The sequence below is a fragment of the Amblyomma americanum genome, chromosome 8 (genome assembly GCF_052857255.1).
Source record: "Amblyomma americanum isolate KBUSLIRL-KWMA chromosome 8, ASM5285725v1, whole genome shotgun sequence".
Classification (NCBI taxonomy): Eukaryota; Metazoa; Arthropoda; class Arachnida; order Ixodida; family Ixodidae; genus Amblyomma; species Amblyomma americanum.
The window spans coordinates 78,489,876-78,503,561 of NC_135504.1; the positions used below are offsets into that span (position 1 = coordinate 78,489,876).

The window sequence follows — 13,686 nt, forward strand, 5'->3', positions numbered from 1 at the left end:
AAGAACAGAGCCCCCTTTTTCAAAAAAAATGCAACAGAATCTAAATGAACAACGGCAATAAAACAATAAAAGGAAAACAGCTAAGGGAGCAAAAAAATGCCACGAAGGAAAGAATAGAGGCCTTAAAGTGGTTGTCAAGGTTGCATTCTTTTTCCTTGTAATCTATGCAATCCCCAGCATATAGTGCAAAGTGGTATACGTACTTTTTAGTGGCTGCATGATTTCGCCTACTCTGCCTTCTTGTGTTTAGTGATATCTGTTTTTCATTTTTTTACAAACTAAACATTTTAGTAACTAGTACTCCCTAATTAAACTACACGGTGCATGTCATCACATCCTTTGCTGTACATTTTTACCTGTCACAATGGCTATCAAGGGCTTTGGCTGCTCAACCCACGTTCAGATTTGGGACATGTGGTAAACCCCCATACTACTTACCAGCATTTTCTCTGCAGATGATGAGAGGCTGATCATTGCCTATTGAATCTTGACTTTCTTTTCTTGACCAGCTTCTCCTTTGGGACCTTTGGAAAACTGCTGCTGAGTGGTGGGCGAGATTCTGGGGCAGTTTTCCTCTCCTGGGGCTGCATGCTCTCAGCCATGGCCACAACCTTGTCGAGGAGGCATTTGACGTAGCCTGTGTGAGCATTTTATCTTGTAGATTGTGCAATATTCACTTTCTTCATGACCAAATAAACTAGGTGGTGCAAGCTTACCATGAGTGGGTGGCTCCTTTACTGGACAAGCTGTTGGGTTACCATCTGCTGCCTTTGGGTAACGCACACACCATCGAAGTGTGCCATCCTTTGTGCGTGCCTGACCACGTCCACTGTTCTCATTGTAGTGAAGTGCAGCAAGTTGGGTCCTGAAAAAGTTGCACAGGACCGTGTGAAAACGTGTAAACGTGTAACATATATAAAAAGTCCAACAGTAAAGATCATGCAACAAAAGAAGGTCACTGATGGATGTTAATTAAGCACAGCACCATGTTAGCAATTAGTGCTTAAAAGCACCATGAGCACGCATGATGAAAATACTGAAGAAGCAAAGAACTACTTTTGAAGAGCGAACAGAACAATGCATCGCCTCAGTTGCTGGGCAAATTGAAAATGAAAATGCAGTTCTTGTATGGTAAACACAGCCAAAATTAAATCCCTTCCGATTCGCTCGACTCCGTTTTTAATTTCTGTTTAGACGACGTAAGAAATGATGCAGCTATTGACAATTTCAGTAAGTGTAATTTAAGATGGGCACCTTTTCATATAGTTCTGGCACGTGCCTACATGCCTTTCACTTTTCTATAGATGCGTTTAACATTTGTTTTGTTTAACACAATTGTTTTGTGATATCGATGGTTTCTCACTGCGAAAATAGAGTATAGAAGACAACAGCTTACCAGGCCCTCATTCCTGAATACGAATAATGGTAGGTCTTCTGTGTAAAATGGACTAGAAGGCTATGAAAAGCCTCTAATCCATATGTTTGATGTCTGGTGGATAGCCGTGGCATGTCTTGCAGAAGGGCCTTAGACTTTGCAATGTCTTCTAGCTTCTGGAAAGCTTCTGATTCTAAAAGGAAACGGCTATTATCATCTCTTTGTATAGCTCTAAGCGTGCGGCTTGCTGTATGCTCCTGCATCAACCAGTTAAAAAATATTTCAGTGCACCTGTAAATAAACTTCTGTTCAGTAATGAGCCACTTATAAGTTTCGCAAGTTTTAATAAACATTGGCATTTGAGGTGCACTGTAATAAATGGTATGGAAGAAATTTAAACAGCCATTATTTACCTAGCTCATGAAGCTTTTCATGTAAATCCTGCTGCACCGCACAGGTTGCTGAAAATTTTGGAATCCCGTCTATTACACTCAACAACGATAGGTTGTCCAGCCCTCCATTCCATTCCCTGCCATTTCCTCTTGATTTCTGCTAGGATGTCATTAACTCGTTCATATCGTAACGTTGCACTTTTCACTTTCCACAGCTTGCAGCATTGTACTCAATCTAAGTTCAATCTTTTTTGCTAGTTTTGTTTCTGCGCCATAATAGTGAGTACTGGTAAGATACAGCTTTTGTACAATTTGCTCTTGAGGGATACTGGTAAATTATCATTCATGATTTCAGCATACCTGCCAAATGCACTGCTCCTTATTCTTATTATCCTATTTCTTTCACTCTCATGGTCTGGATGTGCGGTCATTACACACTAATAAGATCTCTTCCCTTCGCGCTTTTAAAGTTTCACTGCCTATCACAAACCACTGCTCGCTTCAGAGACTGTTGGACATTGCTTAAGTTCTCTGCATAAAGTTTTTAGACCCACTGTTCTGCTTTGCCCGTCGAGGTTATCGATCATGCTTTGCAGTTTGTTCAGAAATCATTTTTCGAAAGCGCTAAAACAAAACGGACAAAGAAGGAACAGACATGGACAAGCACTCATCCCCGTCTGTTCCTTTTTGTCCATGTTGTTTTAGCACTTTCGAAAAATGACAAACGTGCACCAGCTAGCCCGATCCGCCACTCTTCTGGAGTTTCGAGTTCTTTAGCAAGGCAACGTCATCACCAAATTGCATTAACTCTTATCGCCAGTTCTTCTCATTTGAGGTCAGTGAATACCTTCTGTAAACATACAGTGAATAGTACTCTAGAGATTGTGTCTCCCTACCTAAAACCCTCTCTTATTGGAAATTATTACTTTATATATCATAGTTAGATGTGCCTTATTATGCTTTGCTAGGGCCTTTCACATATTTTCATTACAAAATGTAATAATATACCTTCTCTGAGCCACTGCTTTGGTTCGATGTCACCATGCAAGCACGTGGGGAACAATGCCTGGTCGTGTGTGTGGATGTCCCTTATGTGGTTGAGAAGTGACAACCATTTAGGCCCAATGAGTTGTGCTTTGCCTTCGCTGGATGCTGCCGCCCAATAGAGGTGGCTGCACACAGACTTGATCCAGGGTGCAAGTTCCTTGCAGCTATTTTGTTTTGCAGCTGTGTGCAGCTTCTTGGTGATACCTAAAATGCATATTAGAAAAAATAGAACTAATGTAATATATTCCATAAATACGCTAAAAATAACATTTTATCAGCCACTGTAAAGCAGCAGCTGCTAGATACCTTTTGCCATGTGCCACACGTCAAACTCGTGGGTGATTGCAGCTTTGTTGTTGCGGAGAAAGCACTTGATCTGTGTATGACGGTCAGTCACCAGCACTGCTACTTTGATGTTCGCACTCTCCAGAAAAGCAAGGCCTTGTTTCAGGCCTTCCAACTCCATGCGACAGCTGCAGCCAGCATCATTGGACTGTGGAATGATAATGGCAAAGGATATTGAGTTTGATGCGCTGCGTGTCTATCAGTTAAAAAAAAAGACTGCATGTGTTGAGGTTTCTCCTTCCCAGGTGTTTAAGTATTTTTACGAGAATACATCTTTGTATTTCTAACAATGGTAGTGCTATGCTGATGGGGATTCAAGGATAAACCCATGGCAATGCATGTGCTGTAGAAAGAAGTCCCCATATTTAAGTATTGCGTTAGTTCATTTGGCAGCATTAGTGAGCTATAAACATTTACAGAATGTTGCTGTAGCACAGTGGAAACGCACCTGCACGACTTCAAAATGCAAGACTTTGTGGCGTTCAACGTCCATCAGAGTATACGTGCCATATTTGGCACTAAATCCTGGCGAATCAGATCGTCCATCTCCAGCAAGGTTGACTTGCTGGCCTTGCAGCTCTTGGAGCAGACTTTTCTGCTCTTCTTTCCAAACCTGAAAAAAAAATCAGTGTGCATTGAACCTTGACCATGCAAAAAAAGCTGGAAACTTCTTCATGACTCCTTACCCTGTCAATTGCAGGCCACAGATATGAACGCTGGATTGTAAAAAACGTCCTGTTGCTCACAACTGGTACACCAATTGAAGCCAGCATTCTCAGTGTAGCTGTTGGATTGCTTCCAGAGAAGAGAACTGCTGCGCAAAGCTGCACGTTGAGCATCGGCTGCTGTTTTTTGGTGTCCTGATTACACCAGTACAACAAGTGGCCCGATGCGCACTCCCCATAGACTTTTAGAAGTGTGCCTTCACACTCGAATCTGACTTCCCGAGGAGCGAGGCATTCTGTGCACAGCTGGAAAAGTTTCCAAAGGTACTTCTTCTGTACCAAAAAAATTTTGTTGCCGGAGTCATCTGTGGAGTTTCCAACACATCCCTGCCTGGAAGAGAATGGGCAAATTTTCAATCGCACTGGACGGCCTAAACATGCTACCTCGCATGAAAAAATTAGGAGTGAATGTTTATGGCACCAGAGTAAATAAAGGGTAAACAGGTGTTTATCATACTATTTACAAATCACATACTTCTCTTCAAATTCTTCACATGGGCTGTAGTCCTCATCATCGTAGTTCTCATCTCCACCTTCGTCTTCTGTGGTGTTCTCATTTTCAATCGCCTCTCTCTGGATTGGCATGGTCGTTTGAGTAGCTGCGTCTATCATGGGACTACCAACCTGAATGCCTAAAAGTCATGCGACATGTGCACCTGCATTTAGTAGTTGTTACCACTGGATTCAATGTAGAATATGCGGAAATTTTTGTACAATTGAAAACCTCTATAGCGCTTTGCCCCCTTCCCCATCAATATTATAGAAATGCATGAATCGAAAATGTACGCTGAATGTGGAGGCACATACCAATAGATACAGTATGCGGTTTTGCCTGAGAGTGGCGTGATGCTGTGCTTCTTTTCACACATGCCTGTACAGCTATGCTTTGTGTTGATGGCCGCACTGTGGCTTGGACAGACTTGTGTCTTCCCCCCTCACAAGACTCTGTCAGTTTGACCTCCGGCGGCACATCCTGTGCTGCATCTGAAATAATGAGCAGGTTATCATGTAATGCCTTGTATTACTCTGCTTGGTCAAGATTGGTCATTACCAGTAAGAGCGAGGATACTTAGTTGCATTGCACAGAGATCTGCTGCAGCTTCTGTTGTGACATCTGCAACAGAGGCTGAGACATGATTTGATGCACACGAGATCCATGCATAACTAAATGTTCAGACTGAATGTAGCGTCATTACCTGTTGAGTTACCAGAGGAACTGCCCAATTTTGGATCAAGTGTTTGCACGCTTGATCCTTCTCCAAGCAGTTCTGCAAGTACCTGAAAGGATAAAAAGTGTACTGGACCACTGAATTGCTCTTCACTGAAAATTTTTCTTTGAAAGCAAGAAAGCCGCGTATGTGATGTCGGTCTCGGCTGTTAGGTGATCATCGAAATGGATGTTTACCTCGTAAGAATAGCATGACGCCTGCCAACTTATCGCATTTGCATAACCACATCGGAATTGGACAGATTTAAAGAAGTGTGAAGCTAGCGGTTAGTGTCATAGGGGAATAGCGAGGCGCCAGTGCGCATTCGCAGGACAGTTACCAGAGTGGTGCTATTGTCCTGCGCCTGCGCTGTGGCTCCTCGCTATTCCCCTGTGACCCTAATCGGCAGCTTCTCCCTATTCTAAATGTCTCTATTAACTTCTAGTCCGTTCTGCGTCCCGCCGCTGCCAGAATAAGTCTGACGCCGCGCACCTGTGTTTCAAAGCCAAGCTTCAACTCGCCTAGGCTCTGTCGAGTATTTCCGTTTCAGATTGCGTAGCTAATGATTCAAGGCGAAGCAGCAACGGGTGGGAAATCACGACGCCGCATGTGAACAGCTTCGACATTTGTTTGCTTCGACGCGTCGGACCAAACCTCGCTCAGCGCGCCCCAAGACCTGGCCAACCTGGCAGCGCCACTGCTCCGCAGGGGCTTCCCGAGCATGTCAGGCACAGCAGTGGGCTTTCTTCAATTGCCTGTCCCGTCTGCACGCGAAGGATCACCAGCGGTGTTTCGTTGATTAATTAAGTAACGTTTAGCACAGGGGTCTCTATAGCATATCCCCTTGCGCGAGAAAAGGAAACTCGCCAGTACAGCCGCGCGCGGCGCATGCAGCTGTGCCCTACCATCGCGGTATCGCTCTCCACGTGGGCGAATCACAGTCAACGCTTCATGCCACGCTCCACACAAAAATGAGACCTGAATTTCCGCGAATTAATGAATTTAAAATCGGAAGTAGAAGCACTCACCTCATGTTTCCTTCTTTTAGCAAATGCACTTCTTGGCGGTGGCGACATGCTTTTTTTGTGCGAAAATACTGAAGGAACCGCGTCATGGTTCAGCCTTGCCCCTCTGACAGAAATCCCTAGCGATCGCATTAGGGACAAGCTCTGCGCGTAGTCGCTGTCACGAAAGTGCTTCGAGCAGAGTACGCTTGCTTTGGTCGGCTTGAAATTATTCCTCTTCACAGCCACGACCCACTGCGCTGCGAGCTTTTGATCTTTCGGGAAAGTGTGGAAGACGACATCGTCGCGGCCGTAGGTGCTCGTACACCCGAATGCACAGCAGTACCTCATGTTCGATCGCCTGCACGGGGTCGGGTGCTAAAAACTTGGCTGGAACACTTTGTGAGTACGTCCACAGCGCAGCCAACACGAGGAACAACGCGCACTGAAAGCACAGTCCGGCGACTAGGGAGAGTCTCCGACTCCTCATAATCCCGTGACACGGGCCGACAAGGAGGCGGTTCTCCTCTCCGCTGTTTCCCTCTCCTGCGCTCTCTAGGGACGCGGGAGATTTGAACGGCGTGATTTCAATCTGTGATTGCGCCGGTGCTTTTGCAACAATTGAAAAAATAACTTCACAAACATGGTCAACAATGAGTATACTTCAAAAGCCTAGTAGGTTAGCAGATTTGAAAACCACCTCAGACTCCCTTTAAGAAGGCCGAGGTCTGGTGCCGGTCGACCAACATCAGTCCAGGTGGTAGTTGTAGCACTGTTGAGCGCTGTTTGTATGCTCTCAACAAGGATTGGCGAAGAATCTGAGGAGAGATTTTCCATGCAGGAGCGAAAACTGTCCAACTTTATTACAGGACATTTGTAGCGTTAAGGTCGGAAATGTGAGGTGTGAAACCAATGATGATAGGGTGATGATCACTTCCCCAAAAGTCTGGCTCCATATGCCGGGAAGGAGCACCCGGACCCGACCACCACGTCAAGTCTGGAGCATAGGAAGCACTGCGAATTGGACGAACTGCCCGTGTTGCTGTCCCAGGGGGGTTGAGCAGCACAAATTGGGCATCCGTGAAGGCGTCCCGCACACGCCTGCCACGAGGGCTCGAAGTGGGGTACCCCCAATCCTGGTGAGGGGCGTTAAAGTATCCTCCGACTAAAATTGGACACCCGGGATACTGCCAACGGACACTTGTTAACCAGCCAAGATTAATACGGGAGGAAACACCACCGGCTGGTCTAACGTAAAATGAAACGACCACAACGGTTTCTTTCTTTAGTTTCGCTGCCACTGTCATTACCTCTTGATACGACGTGCACCAGTTTTCGAGAGCAAGGCGTACATGCGGAAAACGTGAGTCCACATACACCGCCGCCTTTCCCGGGGGAGCAGCAGTTTGTACACGACCGTCTATCATTGAAGGGGACATGTAGACACTGAAGCCTGGAATCGATAGCAAGGCGTTTGTTTCCTGTAGCAGCAAGGCCCACACCTGGAGCTTGTGAATTTGTAGTCGGGCCTTGAGCTCTCCCACCTTCGTGGAAATGCCTCTGCAGTTCCACTGCAGCACACCAGCAGGACTGGAACTTGCCATTTCTAGTTACTAGCCTAAGCGCTGTAGAATCACGGACGTCAGGTTGGACAACTGGTTGACCATAAACCGGAGCAAAGAAGTCGCAGAGCTGTCCAGTGGCATTGCGGTAATCTGGCAAGAGGCGGCAGGAAATGACACTGGTGGGCGGCAAGAAAGCGAGGTTGCTGCGCCATTCCGTCAGCCGTTTAATGAGCATTGTGCAGGTTTATAAACCAATTTCGACACAACTTTGCTTCATCACTCCAGATCCCCTCCTGTAAAAAGCCAGGATCTCTGTCAAACTGAATAAGGGCCCAGCTACAGAAATCCTGTCTTCGTTCAAAGTCGGTCGTACTCAGTTGCTGGTGCAGACTCATACGAAAAGGAGACATGTGTGACGTTCCTTGTGTGTGCTACGAAGGGCCTCGTTTCGGCGGGCCTGGCCCCGGGACAAGACGGCGGGCATCATCAATTACCGAGCCATACTCGTTGAGAGTGAACGACCAAAACGAAGGGGTTTGAGCCCAACCGGACCCCCTTTCCATAGTGTCGGCACGTGTCGAACGCCGCCGCCGCCGCAGGGAGACGGGCGTTATCTTCCCCAATTGCCGTAACCGTGCCGGGGACAAAGGGCCTCGTTTCGGCGGGCCTGGCCCCGTGACAAGACGGCGGGCATCATCACCAACACTCCCGAGCACATCCTAGGACAAGGGACCACTTTCCCGGCCTTTTAGTGACCTCGCGTTCCGGCCTTGAGTGGCGAGTGTCATTTGATGGAGAACGGAGGTCGGTGACCCGCGGGAACCGACAGCGGGCCAGAGACCGTCTACCACAGCCGACGCTACCTCGACGACAACCTTCTTTCCCTCGGACTCAACACGTGACGGAGGCGAGACCATAAGTGCGGTGGTGTGTTTGTGCGCCCAAGTGAAAGCCCTAGGCCCCTCCCACTCCGGCGTGGGCGTCCTCAACCTAGGTAATGTGGGGAATAAGAAGGATATAAAAATCGACAAGGAGTACGGAAAAAAGGAACGCTGAGGACGACATTGTTCGCGAAGGGGGCCTTCAGCGCCGAAGCCCGACGGCGTGCAGCTTCTGCCAGCAACCGTTCGAGCTCAACTCCGGAGCCCCTCCATCGTCCCCATGAAGTCGTCGGCACGTAAGCTCGGGCACCCCAGCCTCTGATGTATAATCATAATCATGTATAATTATTGAATATATCTGTTTGTTTAAACTGAGCCTTACGGTGTCTCTTTGCCTCTCCGTCCCGTGTGGACCTGCGCATTATGGGGGGGTCGTCACACATGCACTGCTTTCAAAGAGTCTGCACAGTGATGCCATGCTTTCATCAGCATACTGGGCCATTTATCAAATGTTGGCTCCGCTCTTAGGAACGCAAGCACGCGGATGAAAACTCTTCGTCCAGAAAAGGCTCAGGTTTCTCTCTTGACGGCACAGAGCGTGTGCAAGCAATTTTGGTGAAAATCCGCGCAAACGATACTCTGCTGGAAACTGGCGCCCCGAGTGCATGGAAGCGCAGAACTGCGCCGCAAAACGCTTGTCCTTCTCCCTGTTTAGCTATGCGACAACCATGTCCACTTGTTCTTCTGTGAATAACCTTCCTTCACTCCGCTACGTCATTCCGAGGTCAGTGCTGTCACACGCCTCAAGCGAGAATGGCGTGAGCCTTTCTTTTTGTAGCGATCGCTATACTGCGCCAGCCACTTCGCAAGGTCAGCGTGGCTGCGTGCTGGACCGTGACACCACCGCTCCTCCAGCTGTGTGCATGCGCGGAGTGACGTCATAGCCTGCAGCTGGTGTGTGCACCGCGCGCCTACATTACGTTAGCATTTCGAGCCTTCTGCGTTTCGGCGCCGTGGCAGCTGCCGACGGCGCGGCACGCCGGCGAAACAGAGTGGGGGAGGAGTGGAGAGGGGGATAAAGTGTATCCACGTCCAGGGACGAATATGAACGCCCAGCGAAACGCAGCGGCAAACGACTGAGTTTGCAATTCGACCAAGCGAGTTCCGCTCAGCCAGCTGTAGCTAATCTTGTCTCACCAGGTTTAACCAGAGCTAAACCACAGCCATTTTTTTGGTCGCTTCCATGAATGAAAAGGGCCGCCCAGTCGCTTTGATGTCGGATCGCAAGCGTAATGACAGCGCCGAATGAATTCAGACTTGGAGCGATGCAAAACTGGCATCGAGACAACCGGCCCGCCAGGCTGGGCCGCAGGTGACATCAGTAGTGTGATGCAAAGCACGGGGCGGAGTGATCTACGTCAGAGGCGCTCACCGCTGCTGAGTTGAAGTGCGAAGCTCCCTACTATGGTTGCTATTTGCCTGGTAACATGCCGTCAAAGTTTTCAACGAACATTTTTTCATCGATAGAGCGTTCGGAGGACGATCTCCAATTCTAAAATTACATAACACCGCATAAAATAAAATTTTTAAGACATTAACATGAACAGTTATATACCAAACTAATTAGAGTCTGCATCTTTTCCTGTGCCCGCCGTAGCCATAATATAATCCCAGCACGAATAAAAATAAGAGTTACCCTTTATACCAAAACATTTGGACTTTCTCAACGTATCGGCTACACGTCACAACGCGCCCGTCATTTCCATACCAGTTTTTAGAATTTCTAAAACGCGGTTACTCTTGCCGTTGTGGCTCGAGAAAAATTGGCTATTTCGAATAATTACGTGCACTGGAGAGATCGATTTGCATTGTGGGGACCTGCCCTGCAGCCCCCTGAGTTTGCTTTCCCGCGAGGCACTGTGCAGCGGCAGTCTCACATCGCGGCTGAGCGCATTCCCTTGTAAGTTACATTAACTGGCAAGAGAGGGCGCCAGCATCGCTGCGCGGAGACTGCCAAAGCCCGCGCGCGGGAGAGGGGCTTCGGCTGGGATCGTCGGCACGGGCGGACGTATCGCTCGCGGCTCCGCCCTTCGCCGGCGGGGCGAAGAAGCGACGGGGAGACAGGCTCCCGTACTCGTCCCGTCCGGCCTGCGGAGTTTATATCCCTAGCCCTAGCGCGGGCGAACATTCGCTCGGAACCTTGCTGGTGAGTCGGACGACCTCGATTCATTAGCGTACCTTGTTGCTAGCTGGCGTTATTGTTGCTGTAGCAATAAATGCCTGTTTGTGTCAGCCAATGTGTCGTTCCTTTGTTCCCTCAGAGCAAGGCCCGCCGTGGTTGGCGTGTCCTCGGTAGCGTACGCGATCACGGGGTGGGGTCCGGGCGGCTTTGAACCGTGTCAGCCGCGATTGATTGGGGAGAACCTACTTATCTCCCCCATTCAACCCCACATCTGGCGCCCAACGTGGGGCCTGCTCTAGGAACATTGGACGACTGTCGGTTCGGTTCGAGGAACGCTCTTTGTCCGGACTTGACAAGTGCTAGGCCTAGAGTGAATTTTGATCGCTAGGACCTGCGGCATGCTTTCTTGAGTGCGAGGTGTATTGCGCTGCAGCGTGTTTTAACTTTTCGACATGTTCAGCACATTTTTTTCCCTGGAGATTCTTCGCGAGAATCACTTGATCCGCATCGAGGGAGCGCCAGGCCTAGCGCCCGCGGAGTCGCCGAGCCCGAAGCGAGTGAGTACGGAAGCAGCGTGGGTGGTCCGAGTTTCTGTATACATTTTCTCTACTGTCTCTTTTTCGACTCTGGGAGTCGCGGCTCCGGAAGCCGGGTGGCCTGGGCCACGGGTGCCGCTACGAGCTCGCTGGTATTGCAGCTCGGCACCGGGCGCTCCGACACCGTCCGATACGGTGGGCGCCGACCGCTCAGAAGCTGCTTTGTGCAGTGAGCGGGGTAGGACCACCCCACAAAGCTTACGTCTCCTCGCGGCTGCGCGCATATAATCCGTTTTGGGTCTTTGTTGTGGTCACGGTCGTTGTCGGAGTGGTAGTTAGGCCTGAGGCTTTCGAAGCTGCCTGCACCACGTTAAAATAGACGCGACCACCGGACCATGTCGTTGAGAGGGGGCGCACTTTGCTGCCCGCCCGTTTTTTTTATAACCTCGCACGAACTGAGCAGTCTCGTTCAACTCAAGAAAGGGCTTTGTTCACTCGAACTTTGCGTTTGCACAGCCGCCAACACGTTTTGCTAGCGAGTTAGGCATTGTGCCACGAGGCCCTTGCGGATGCCGTTTCCCCTCCCGTGACCTACGTTAAAGGCACGCCGAGAGCGTTTCGGCAATTTTCCAGATCCGGTGGAGCCACCCAGGCTTGCTGTCCGGTGCACATCGTCTCGCTGCCACCTGCTGCGACGGAGCGGATTGTATCCTGTTCGCCGCATATATCCGGGGCAGCTGTGGCGAGACCAGTCAGCAGTCACCTCCGGCTGCTGCTGCCCTGGCGACTACTGCAGGATCCTGGCCTGCAGTTTTCCCACCGGCCTTCGATTCGCGGGCTTGCGGACACGGTAGTCCGCGGGCCATACGAGTCGTCCCAGCGGAGACCTTCACGCCGCCTTCGGAATACCGCGGAAGTCTGCGTGGGCGCTGTCGGCGTGACCTCCGCTGCAACACGTGCCTCAAGGACATGAAGACCAGGAGACTCCTCCATAGCATGTACTTTCAGGCGCGTGGGTCTATTTAAGTTTGGGGGGATGTGGGGACCTGCCCAGCAGCCCCCTGAGTTTGCTTTCCCGCGAGGCACCGTGCAGCGGCAGTCTCACCTCGAGGCTGAGCGCATTCCCTTGTCAGTTACATTAACTGGCAAGAGAGGGCGCCAGCATCGCTTCGCGGGAGACTGCCAAAGCCCGCGCGCGGGAGAGGGGGCTTCGGCGGGGGTCGCCGGCGCGGGCGGACGTGTCGCTCGCGGCTCCGCTCTTCGCCGGCGGGGCGAGGAAGCGACGGAGAGACAGGCTCCCGTATTCGTGCCGTCCGGCCTTCGGTGTATATATCCCTTGCCCTAGCGCGGGCAACATTCCCTCGGAACCTTGCTGGTGAGTCGGACGACCTTGATTCATTAGCGTACCTTGTTGCTAGCTGGCGTTATTGTTCCTGTAGCAATAAATGCCTGTTTGTATCAGCCAATGTGTCGTTCCTTTGCTCCCCCAGAGCAAGGCCCGCCGTGGTCGGCGTGCGCTCGGTAGCGTACGCGATCACGGGGTGGGGTGCGGGCGGCTTTGAACCGTGTCAGCCGCGACTGAGTGGGGAGAACGTACTTATCTCCCCAATTCAAACCTCACAGCTTGTAGCTCCTCAAATGCGAATGTATTTTTGCACGATGCAGGCAAGTTTTGTTGGGGCACAGCGCGGAGGGTATCACATTTTCGAAATTCTAAAAACTTAATGCCGGTTACTAACGACTGGCTACAAATCTTTAATTGCAGCCTGGCGCCTAATTGCAATAGTTAAAAAAGCTATTAAAACTTAGTTAACCAATTTACTAGTTATAATGATTTACCGGTTTTCTGATGTCCGCCAAGCCTAGCAATAGCGTGCCGCAAAAGCCACTTTTTACCTCGAAAACCCTATTTTTGAAAATGTCTTAAAACCCGTTAACAGATGATGTATATATATATATATATATATATATATATATATATATATATATATATATATATATATATATATAAACACACGAGAAGCGGCTCACCACCTTCGAGACAAGTAGCGTTCGAATCTGCGTGAGACCTAGCACATAACCGCTGGCCGCAAATTTAGTCAGCATTAATCGCGAGTCGACCCGTCATCAATTGAAACAGGCATCTATGAGAGCTGGTCGGCCGTGCGAGTCGGCGCCCTTTTCCGCGGGCATGTTCTGGCCCAGGAGATAGCGTGACGTCAGCCAATATACTGAGCTCTCCCTTAGTGTCAAGCACCGGCACTGGTGTCACTTGCGATAACCGACGCATCCTGCCTGCTTCTATTTTGGTGCGAGCGTAGTAGATCAATGCTCTGTCGGAGGAGGATTTAGTGAACTTTAAACAGGATAGCGTTAAGAATCCGGTTCATCGGTAAACGCGGAGTCGGCGACACCGAGTTGTGAAC

At 49.6% G+C, this 13,686-nt stretch overlaps 1 protein-coding gene across 1 annotated transcript; it reads right to left on the reverse strand.

Moving 5' to 3' along the window:
• Positions 1-470: 470 nt before the first annotated feature.
• LOC144102525 (uncharacterized) lies at positions 471-6,447 on the reverse strand. The gene is made up of 8 exons (XM_077635777.1): positions 6,121-6,447; positions 3,846-4,019; positions 3,608-3,772; positions 3,121-3,307; positions 2,776-3,018; positions 1,397-1,568; positions 717-865; positions 471-637 (listed from the first exon to the last, which is right to left on the reverse strand). Exons 1-8 carry the CDS (start codon positions 6,445-6,447, stop codon positions 471-473), a joined length of 1,584 nt encoding a protein of 527 aa, XP_077491903.1.
• Positions 6,448-13,686: the final 7,239 nt, after the last annotated feature.